General features: G+C 31.6%; 1 protein-coding gene and 1 long non-coding RNA gene across 4 annotated transcripts; one reads left to right on the top strand and one right to left on the bottom strand.

Moving 5' to 3' along the window:
• Positions 1–5,004: 5,004 nt before the first annotated feature.
• LOC103495822 (uncharacterized) lies at positions 5,005–10,219 on the top strand. The gene is made up of 8 exons (XM_008457495.3): positions 5,005–6,207; positions 6,520–6,652; positions 6,960–7,175; positions 7,380–7,535; positions 7,752–8,004; positions 8,544–8,944; positions 9,590–9,706; positions 9,811–10,219. The coding sequence occupies exons 1-8, from the start codon at positions 5,177–5,179 to the stop codon at positions 10,144–10,146; spliced, it is 2,643 nt and encodes an 880-aa protein (XP_008455717.1). The 5' UTR covers positions 5,005–5,176; the 3' UTR covers positions 10,147–10,219.
• LOC103495823 (uncharacterized) lies at positions 6,389–11,130 on the bottom strand. Of its 3 annotated transcripts, none has more exons than XR_007823327.1 (4): positions 11,022–11,130; positions 9,425–10,122; positions 7,006–9,017; positions 6,389–6,694 (listed from the first exon to the last, which is right to left on the bottom strand). It is a non-coding gene; the product is annotated as an uncharacterized LOC103495823 (long non-coding RNA). The 3 variants fall into 3 exon arrangements; XR_001763451.2 differs by having other exon boundaries at positions 9,547–10,122; XR_007823326.1 differs by having other exon boundaries at positions 7,006–10,122.
• Positions 11,131–11,818: the final 688 nt, after the last annotated feature.

The following is an 11,818-nucleotide window of genomic DNA, read 5'->3' as shown; positions in this document are numbered from 1 at the left end:
TTCTTCACTATTTACCATTTTTTTTTAAAGTAGATAGGGCCCGAGTAGGACTTTAGAACGAAATTTCATTTTTGCATATTACCTTATTTGGATTTTCATAAATAAATTTCTCAAACTTTATGCGTTTTTACTAAATTTTACGACTTAAACCACTTGTTCTACATTTGGTAATGACTTCGACTCAGTATAAGGAGTTGGGTCGTTACACCTAGGATTTCTTTCATCGTCTTTCTTCTTTTCCTCTCCTTTTTTTTTGCGATTTCTTTCCATAATCTTTCTTATTCTTCAATTCTTTTTTTACATCGTTAAATCTTTCCATCGTCTTTCTTCGTTTCTTCTTTTTTTCGCTGCGATTTCTTTCCATCGTCTTTCTTCTTGTTTGATTTTGTGATTTCTTTCAATGTCTTTTCTTCTTTTTTGATTATTTTTTACATCGTTTAATATTTTCGTTGTTTTTCTTCTTTTCTGATTCTTTTTTATTTCGCTTAATCTTTCCATCGTTTTTCTTCTTTTCTTTTTTTTTGTTTTTGCTGTGATTTCTTTTTATTATCTTTCTTCTTTTCTTCTTCTTTTTTTACGTCATTTGAATTTGGATAACCAAATCTAAACGACCGTGTACAAAAGAATAGCAAATCTAAAAAAAATCGTGTATAAATTTGTTTAAAAAAAATCATTCAAATTGGAGTAGCCAAATTTAAACGACCGTGTAAAAAAAATAAATCATCGGTAGACAAATCTAAACGGTTGTGTACCAAAAGAATTAAAAAAATCATTTAGCCAAATCTAAATGATCGTATAGACAAATTTAAACAGTCGTATACAAAAATAAATGATCGTATAGCAAAAGAATTTTAAAAAATCGTTTAGCCAAATCTAAACGATCGTGTAGACAAATCTAAACGATCGTATAAAAAAAAATGATCGTATAATAAAAGAATTTTAAAAAAATTGTTTAGCCAAATCTAAATAATCGTGTGTACCAAGTTTTGAAAAAAAAAATCGTTTAGATTTGAGTCCCTAAATTTAAAAGATTAAATCTAAACGATCGTGTAACCAAATTTAAACGTAACCAAATTAAACGATCGTGTAAGAAAATTAAACGATAGAATTGAAAAAAAATAAATTGTAGACATATCTAAACGATTGTGTACCAAATAATAACCAAATTCAAATCTAAACGATCAAATCTAAACGATCGTGTAACCAAATTTAAACGTAGCTAAATTAAACGATCGTGTAACAAAATTAAACAATAGAATTGAAAAATAAATTGTGGTCATATCTAAACGATCGTGTACTAAACAATAACAAAATCTAAACGATCGCAAATATCCACACGCGTTGTTGACGGCATAGTTGACGGGGTATTTTTGGTATTTTACACGGTGGGCCTATGAACTTTTTCTATTTTCGAAATTGTTCTATACAATGTAAATATTTTGCCTTTTTTTATATTTTTTAAAAAACCCCTTATATCTATCTTATACAAAACAATATATGTTGATGTCCAGAATACCATCACATGTTACATTATTCTGCTAATGCATAGTGAACAAAACTTTATATCAAAGAAAATAAACTTGTTAGCTAACTCATCCATATATATACTTTCCAACTATTTGGGGTTCTATTGAAATGTAAAAGGCAAAATTTGCATCCAACCCCAATACATACCATTAGTGGGAAAGAAGTGTGTTACTGTAAGATAAGATATTATATTAAATTGGGTTTTAGTATTATGTTATATATTCTCTCCGATTAATATTCACTTAGATCTATTTATTGAATTCGTATTTTGAACTTACGAAGGAATGATAATGTTATATATTATAAATCAAAATTTATTTTTACTCGTTAACTTAAGGTTTTTTTTTTTGAAATAATCGAAGATTTAAGAGTTATTTGAATATGACATGAAAAAAAGTCAAATACATTGATGCAATGCATCTGTCCAGTTTAAACATTCAAATTCCAAAGTGAAAGAGTTTTATGTGAATATTTCCAAACTAAATGAACAAAAAGCTTATATTAATGAATTTGTGCACTAAAAATGTTATGGTTCATGAATGAACCTTGGCCAACTATCTGACCAAATTCATCTGAAGAAACATACATTTCTTTCTTCTTTTTCTTCTCGAAAGAAAACATATACTCGTGTTTTATTGGTAAGGTCAATTTTTGTTTTCATAAACAAATTGGTCCTTCAATTTTTTTAAACTTGTGATTAATTATATATGTTTTACACGCAAATTAAACAATCATCTTTCACAAATTTTTAATAAATTATTGATTTTTAAAATTAGACCTCATTTAGAATTGAGATGTTAAATAAATTATGTTTCGATTTTATCATTTATCTTATAGGGTTCGTTGTTTTCAAAGATAGTAAAATAAACTAAAATATTGATCATAGAAAAAATAATAATAGGTACTAAGTTATCACCTCTATCAACTTAAACGACAATCAATAAAAATATGTCACGTAAGATATTTTTTAATAAAACAGATTAAATTATTTTTAATTTTATCTTTATGCATAGAAAAGGGATGCATGCAATTAAATTGCCCTTTTTTTAGAAACTAAAAATTAGCAAAATATAAGACAAGCTAGGTAAAGTACTTATCAACTTAAAAAAGAATTATTCAGCAATGGTGAGTTTAGAACTAAATCGATTTCAAATGATGTGTTTGAGCCATGTTCCAAGACATCATGAGAGGGATGGTACCCAATAAAGCTCCACACGCAACTCTTATATCAAAAAACGTATAAGGATTAGCTACTCATTCCTATATGGAGGAAAGTGATTTTTTCGTTTTTACTTTTTTTTTTTTTTAAATTTTTGTTAATCAGTCAATGGAAATTTGTGCAAATTGAAAATACAAATTGTTGTTTAAGTATCTAACAAAACTAGATTGCTTAATCCAAATTTGATGGAACCTCTAATTAATCTAAGTGTTGATTTGTTTAGATTTTAAAACCATTGTTATCACAGTAACAAAGGTGTCTTACAATGAGCTATTTCATTATATATGTATATATGAAAAAGTTATTTTTCTTAATAATTATATAGGAAGACATTCAATATATATATATCTGTATATATATATATTAAACAAAATTATGTTGTAATAAATAACGTGGTTTTGACAAACATAAACTACTTGTGAGGTTTAATTTAAAAAAGGGAAATTACATTGAATGAAAAAAAAATTAAGAAAAACAAGTCCACAGCTCCTTTTCTTTTTTTTTTCTTTTTTTTTTATATATATTGTAAATATGATAAATAATTAAATATATCAGATGATTATCAAAAGGATATTAAAAGACTATCCGTTTTTAAATTTACTACTTTTACAATTTAGAAAATATAGTGACATGGATATTATTATCGTAAAATTTTTTTGTTATTTTTGCAAACGTTCATTTAAAAAAGGGAACAAGGTAATTGTCTTTTCTTGTCATAGTTTAATTTCAACTATAGTGGAAATGAAAAGAATATTACAATAATTTATTACGTAAAAGTTGATGTTAATAGAAAAAAGAATGTTTCTAATACAACTAAATGGATCGAAATATTTATACATATATCAAAATTTAGGGATAGTAGTTTATTTTTTAGTAATTTTATCATTTAAAACAATTTTTTTTTTTAAAAAAAAAAAAAGGACATCCTGTCCCAATTTTATGGGAATTTAATAAATTGCATGCATGTTTTTTTTTTTTTTTTTTTTTTAAAAAAAATTGTTGACAAACCAAAAAATAGAGTGAAGGAATTCATCACTCCATATTGTTTATTTGATCTATTTTAAAGTATCCATTTGACGACCATTCAAATTCAACAAAATGAGGCTCAATTTTTTTAACAATTTCTTTTTTTTTCAAACTAAAACTAATTCATTTTTAATTTTCTAGAGAGGTCTAAAACTTTGTCTTATATATTCTGTTTGTCTTTTATATTTTCTAAACCATCTTTAAATTTCTTGAAATTTAATACGAATAATAAAAAGATGAGCTTGTGTATGTCCTCGTTTTTATATTTATTATAACTAAAGAAAATAGCTTATATAAATAAATATTAGTAGTCAAAATATTGAGCCTCATTTTCTATGTATAAGAGTTAAAAGCAGAAAAAAATATAGGCAAAAGAGAACCCCAAGATTGTGTCACTAGTTATCCTGTCTTGAAGCAAACTCAAAAGATTAATCGAATTGAGTTATCACTATTATTTTTTGTACTACCATATCTGTATTACCATAAAACAGTCGATTGAGTAAAAATGAGTGGATGGTTAGAGATGACCTCCCCAATCCGACAAAGGCTTATCCTTAATGCAATTATTTGGGTTTGGGTAACGTTCCACTTTTCAGGCTTTTCTATTTAGCTTTGTCTTGCGTTAGAGATGACCTCAATCAAAATTGGATTGAGTTTGTTTACTTTACAACTATTTAACTGATAATCAAAATTGGAGCTATCACAATGGATTTCCAAAGTTGTATTAATGATAATGGTCCTCAATCACAAACGTAATTGAACTACTTTTGATCATATTTTACTTGGGCATTTTGTAAACAAAACTTCATTACAATTGTTTACTTCGCACTTATTTGGTATTGTTGTCGTCTTAACTGTTACCATTTACGATCAATCGGTAACGGTAACAATACATATAAGAAGTTCTATAATCATAATATTGTAATAATAACAATATATGCAACAATAACGGTAACAATATATAAGGGAAACAAATGAAGAAATCATTTAAAAAGCGTAGTAGATGTTACATAATTTTCAATTGCAATAAAAGTGATCACCCATAGACCAACAATCAAATTCAAATTACATTTTGTGGCTACATATTTATATGCGCGTCTCCCATTTCATTATTAATATAGAACACATGTAAACAAGAAATGTAAATTAGATGGAACCAACTTTTCAGATAAATAAACAAAACCCAAATTGAAAATAAAAACGACTGAGGACAATTCTGGTATATGCAGTCATAATATTACATCTCCTAAAGTTGGAAGCAATAAAGAATCGTTCACATTATACCTACCATCTCAAAAATGGAAGCAATCAACGACCTTTCTTTCAAAAACCTTCCACTACCTATATGAACTTTCGGACCTTCCCACGGTCTTCTCCTCTTTGTTCCTCCACCACAACAGGACCATGACAAACCTCAAAATCACCAAAAAACATCACATACACCTCAATAATCCTTTCCCTTCACCCCCAACTTCATTTCCTTTACTTCAGGGGGAACTCTCTGCAAATTTTCAAGTACTTTCTTCTTACAAATTCTTCTCAATCGGAAAGGATTTTCAGCTTCTATGGAGGTCCGATAATGGTGGCTCTCTCTCAATTTATCATCTCTCTGACCCCACTAGATCAATCTGGTCAACAATCTCAGGTCAAGCTTTTGTATCTGCAGCAATGGTGGAAACTGAGGTGGAAGAAAGTCGAGGATCGTTTGCCGTGAAAGATGGGGCTGTTCATTTGATTTGTAATCATCAAACAATTGATGATATCAAGGAGATCAATGGCTGTGATCATGAGTTGGAGGTTAAAGAACATCATTTTCCATCTGGGTATTTGGGACTGGACCTGAAAAACTATGAGAAAGAAGATGCTCGGTTTCCTATGTTGCTGATTAGTGGAAGAATATTCAATACTGAGAGGAAGAAGATGATGAAGAAGAAGAACAAGCTTCAAGAAACTAGTTTCAATGGTGATGTAAAATGTAACTCGAAAGTTCTTTCTGCTTCTGCAAGGTATTGGCTATTGTTTGAACAGAAAAGCAGCAGCCAAATTGGATTTCAAGTGATGCTTGGCCAACCTAGCTATGAATATCGCCAAATAGCTCATTCAAGAGGGGGTTTCAACCGGCTTAAGTTTCGATGGCATCGGTTGAGGAAAAGAAAATTTGAATGGCGTTGGTCTTTGACAAAACTGAAAGGGTTTGTTAGAGTTTGTTCTTCAGAAGAGGAAATGGAAGTTTTGAGAGCAGCTGAGGAATTTGAAGCATTCAACAGAGCATGTTTGACCTATTCAAGTGAAGAGAAGGAAAGATTCTTTGGTTTTGGAGAGCAATTCTCTCATATGGACTTCAAGGGAAAAAGAGTACCAATCTTTGTTCAAGAACAGGGGATTGGTAGAGGAGATCAACCTATAACTTTTGCAGCCAATCTAGTTAGTTACAGGTAAGTTCAGTCCATCTTTAACAATGATTTTGAAACTATTAAAAATATTTTTGTCTATGTTTAAAATAACTCCACAGACCACACCACACATTTGATAATCCAAAATCAATTCAATATTTAATTCAACATTTTAAACGCATATTTCATACTATTAATACGGATGTTGAATGATCAAGAGCAATTTTGGTGTAAAATAACAAAAGTGATTTTAACCATTTTGAATCACTTCAAAACATGTTATTAACAAACAAAAGGTACACGTATCGATCTTCTTAATTCTAAAACTAAGTTTGGGAGTTTCTTTCACTTCAGGGCTGGAGGTGATTGGAGTACTACATATGCTCCTTCTCCATTTTACATGACATCCAAAATGAGGTCTCTGTACCTTGAAGGATATGAGTACTCTATATTTGATCTGACAAAGAATGATAGAGTTCAGATTCAGGTACACTTTTAATAACTATTCTCTTCACTGCTTTTCACCAACCTAAAAAGTCATAAAGTGTTTGAATAGAGATTTAGTTTAGACTAAAGGAAAACGTACAAAAGAAATATAACAATACCAAAAAACTAAAAATAGAGCAGGTGAGGAATAATAACGATAATGAGTTTTGGTTTAGTTTAACAAAAAATTAGAGAGTGAAGAAACAAGATCTGAACTCTTCATCTTAGGATACCCATGTCCAGGTAAGACGCTCATATACAAACTTTTAACTTACAGTATTCCCACTTCTGTGAACTGGAGATTGCAGATTCATGGAAATTCAATTCAAGGAAGGATATTGCATGGGAACTCACCTTCAGAGCTTATCGAATGTTTCACTGAGACCATTGGGAGGCCTCCAGAGCTTCCTGGATGGATAATATCAGGTGCGGTTGTAGGGATGCAAGGTGGGACCAATATCGTAAGAAAAATCTGGGATGAGCTAAAAGCTCATGAAGTTCCCATTTCTGCATTTTGGTTGCAGGTAATACAAGTTTTTTATTTCCAAAAGTTAGTAATACATTTCTGGATCAAATTAAGCATCTTGTACTGTAGATCAAACCAAATCCAAAAACTGATGCACAGATATATAGTATTTATTACATGCTTTCATAATAATATAATTTTTCTAAAGTGTATACACATTCTTTTAGATTTATTCCTTATCTAAAAGATGAATATTATATAGGATTGGGTAGGGCAGAGAGAAACAGTAATTGGATCACAGTTGTGGTGGAACTGGGAAGTTGACGCAACAAGATACTCTGGATGGAAACAATTAATTAAAGATCTTGGAGCTCGGCATATAAAAGTAATGACATACTGCAATCCCTGCCTAGCACCGGTATTTTCTTCTTCCACTCTCTCAATCCTTCTGCAATCCCCAAATCAGAAATATCGACTACGCTTGCATGTTAAAAGCATGGCATCTTTGTTTACTTTTCTTTCTTTTCCTCTTTTCCACCTAGACATATACACTGCCTTCTTAATGGCTAACTAAATGAACAGAGATAAAAGAGGGAAGACTGATCATTTCTGTTTCAAATTTGTACGACTTCAGACTGATGAGAAGCAGAACAGAAGGAGAAATCTTTATGAGGAAGCAAAGGCGTTGGGGATCTTGGTAAAGAAGAAAAATGGAGAACCCTACATGGTTCCCAACACAGCTTTTGATGTGGGAATGTTGGATCTTACGCACCCAAATACTTCCAGTTGGTTCAAGGAAATTCTACAAGAAATGGTGGATGATGGTGTGAGAGGATGGATGGCTGATTTCGGCGAAGGCTTGCCTGTAGATGCCACCCTCTATTCAGGTTATACTAAGAAAATATTTACAGTTCAATGTCATCATTTGTACTCAATTTCAAAATAACTACCTAAGTAGTATAATATCTTATACTTAAAGGGGGACTTGTTACATTGATTTTCTCAAAATCAATTGTTGAAGAGTCTTTTTTTCTTAAAAAAATTTATCACTAAAAATTTCAACTGCTTCATAGAAATCAAGAATTTGTTTTCTTGGTAAGAGATGGGCGGAAAAGGAAGGAGTGATATGCATTGTGATCAATCTTAAATGCTTCTTTGAACATATCTCCAAGTCGAGATGGACTTGAAATTTTTGTAATTCCCAAAAGCAAAAATGAGTTCCAGACTCTCTAGTTTTTTTTTTTTTTCTTTTTTTTTTTTTCAATATACTCGTGTCTACATCCTGAACAAGAAGCTGATACAGATCTGGTGTAAATGGATGTAATTGATATTCACTAAAATACTTTAAATTTACTTTAATCAGAATTGCATACTTTTCTTCTGTGGGATATTAATATTACTCACAGATTAAGAACCATAATTTCAGGTGAAGATCCTATTACTGCGCATAATAGATATCCAGAAATATGGGCGCAGATTAACAGAGAATTTGTAGATGAATGGAAAAGTAAGCTTGTTGGTAAGGAGAAAGAAGACCCACAAGAGGCCTTAGTTTTCTTCATGAGAGCTGGTTTCAGAAACAGTCCCAAATGGGGGATGCTATTTTGGGAAGGTGACCAAATGGTAAGTTGGCAAGCCAATGATGGGATAAAGAGTGCTGTTACTGGCCTTTTGAGCAGTGGACTTTCGGGCTATGCTTTTAATCACAGTGATATAGGAGGGTACTGCGCAGTAAATTTACCGTTCATCAAATACCGAAGAAGTGAGGAGCTGCTTCTACGATGGATGGAGTTAAATGCCTTTACCACTGTTTTCAGAACCCATGAAGTAAGTTAGAAACCAACCTTAATTTTTTCCTTCTTCTGTTTTCTCTGTCCCTTTCTCTGACTAGAACCAAAACCTGAAAAAGAAGTAAACAAACACTATTGAAGGTGCATATTTATTAAGTTCATTTTCTTATTATACTTTCACATCTACCAAGAAACTTCAACTTTCCATCTCTACTTTTTACATTTATAGAGAAATTCATCATTCCTTCTTAATCTTTTTTTCACATTTATGAAATCCATTTTAGAACTCTACACCCCAAATTTAAACTTACTAATTCCGACATATTAGCCTCATTTTACAACTCTACACCCAACTCCAACATATTAACCCAGACTTATTAACTCCATTTACGGGGCCAAACGCTCCCTATGTTTGACATCAAATTTTCAGTTGACACATGAAACCCTAAATGCATAAGAAGCAAGGTGTCAAGATTTTTATCCTCAGTAAAATTCACCAAACATATAGAAGCTTAACCTGCACCAAGCATTATGTACAAATCAGCTTCATTTTGGGAAGACTGAATTATCGTATATACGTCTATAACCATATAAAGCTTGCATCAGAGTATTATTATCCTCTACAAATTTTCAACATACTCAGTCTTGTTAAAGCACTATTTTCAACTGTCTCTGTATATAGGGAAACAAACCATCCTGCAACAGCCAATTCTACTCAAACAATCGAACATTGTCGCAGTTTGCTCGCTTTGCTAAGGTCTATAGTGCTTGGAAGTTTTATAGAATCCAACTTGTGAAGGTAAATATGCAACCTTTTATATTCTATCTGCAACTTCCATAGTTTCAAATTCCACACAGATCTGGTGATCTTTTTCCTCTGTTCTGGGTCACGAAACAATACAGGAAGCCGCTCAAAGAGGCCTACCTGTATGCCGCCACCTATTTGTTCACTACCCAGAAGATGAGTACGTGCTTACATTAGGTCACCAGCAGTTTTTAGTTGGTTCTGAGATCCTAGTTGTGCCAGTCCTTGACAAAGGCAAGAACTATGTCAAAGCCTACTTTCCTTTAGATGACAGTTCTTCATGGCAACATATATGGACAGGGGAGGTATATGCTAAACTCGGTTGCGAAATTAAGGTAGACGCTCCAGTTGGCTATCCAGCTGTGTTTATCAAGGTTGGCTCCATTGTAGGGGAAACCTTCATTAGAAACCTGAAAATGTTCAACATTCTTTAAGAAAGCGGCCCTTAAAACTGGGGGTAGCTCACTATTCATTGAATTTTAATCTAGGTTACATTTTTCCCCTAAACTTCACTACTTTTGATGTTTTAGTTCATCAATAGTCCAAGTAAATGAAAACTAAAAACTGGGTATGCATCTAAATGACAAGTTGATATGAATTCCCAGAGCTAAAATGAGAATATAATAAGGATGTGATCCTATGAAACATCAAGATCAAGTGAATAAAAGCATAGGAATGTACATAAAGGTGAAAGTAGAACGAAAACTAATGTGCTTATTTCAATGAAAGTTGGGTGCAGCCTGCAGGGGATAAGTGTACTTTCGATTATAACCTAGGGACTAAATTACTTCACTATGTTGTAAAATCATATCATATACAAACAGATAACTTCTGCTACATACTTGTTGAACAATATAATATACAAGCAGATAACTTCTGCTACATATCATATACAAACAGATAACTTCTGCTACATACTTGTTGAACAAAATCATAAGAAGTCTTTTATCGTCCAAGGATCAAACCACCCCCTACCATTTTTCATAAACATTCGAAAAAACTAAACCTTACTATCATCCCTTGCATCAGATAATATCTCCGGTCAATCACATTGCACAAACTAAAATAACAGAATAAAAAATACATCAAACATAAGTTCAATGCATGCTTGATTGCGAATACAAAGCCTCGCAGCAATGGAGATTGGAATGCTAACAAAACCTAATAGAATTAAAATCATGCATTGGAAGTGGAAAACTAACAGAGTATGGGGTTGCATACAACATTAATCTAAGCGAGTAGAGTGTAGAGAGAGTAGCAGTAAGTGGGGAGGAGAGGATCATTGCAAAGTTTTAAAGACGAAACTCACTTGGTGACAATTGATGAGCGATTCTTCTTGGATCGGCTATGGGAAATTTGGGTGCGGGGAGTTGAGATTAGGTGTTGCATTTGCATGCAGTTACCTTCAATTGGGTGAAATTTATAGATTCGTATACTTTAAATGGATATTCCATTTGGGGGAATATATTCCATCATATCCAAACATTATTATTCTTTTCACTTACCTTTTTGGACTAAAAAAATCAAGAATTTATGAAGTCGAAGACTTATTAACCGTTCAATTTTGGAATCTATAAACTAATTGATACCAATTCTTCACTTTAAAATTCATAACAATTTATTTGAAATACACTACATATATAATTCATTCATTCAAACAAACTACTAAGTTGTTACGTGGGAAACTTACATAAACCTAACAAAACTGGAAACTATTTACGGCCTCTATAATAAGCCCATTAAAGCAAATTATTTTTTCAGAATTCCTTATTTGCCCTTAATCTTTTATAATGATCTTTCAAATCTGATTTTCTTCTTCTTCCCAATTTTTTCACAATCGTCGTTTCCGAGTTATTCATCTCGTCTTTTATATATCTTTCATCTTGATCATTCATTGCATTTTTCGTAATTTTTCAACAACATTCGCTCTCATATCCATCATCTTCGATAACATCGTTTCTCTTCTTGTCATCTTGGACAATCAAGATCGTGTATATTGCTCTGTTAATATCGTCTCAGTGATTTTGGTTTCAGTGAGTATTCTAAATATTGTTTTTTCTTTGAACTATTTAGTTGATTATAAAATTTCATTCAGAATTATATATT

Source organism: Cucumis melo, chromosome 8 (assembly GCF_025177605.1).
Source record: "Cucumis melo cultivar AY chromosome 8, USDA_Cmelo_AY_1.0, whole genome shotgun sequence".
NCBI classification, from domain to species: Eukaryota; Viridiplantae; Streptophyta; class Magnoliopsida; order Cucurbitales; family Cucurbitaceae; genus Cucumis; species Cucumis melo.
The sequence above is the reverse complement of the archived record's forward strand: the minus strand, read 5'-3'. Positions and strand labels throughout refer to the sequence as shown.

What these genes read in the sequence shown, in the direction of transcription:
- LOC103495822 (XM_008457495.3), top strand. Translation starts at nt 5,177, where the DNA reads ATGACAAACCTCAAAATCACCAAAAAACATCACATACACCTCAATAAT. An exon ending in GCAATCCCTGCCTAGCACCG is followed by an intron (nt 7,536 to 7,751) that starts GTATTTTCTTCT and finishes GTACGACTTCAG; the next exon opens with ACTGATGAGAAGCAGAACAG. An exon ending in CTGTTTTCAGAACCCATGAA is followed by an intron (nt 8,945 to 9,589) that starts GTAAGTTAGAAA and finishes CTCTGTATATAG; the next exon opens with GGAAACAAACCATCCTGCAA.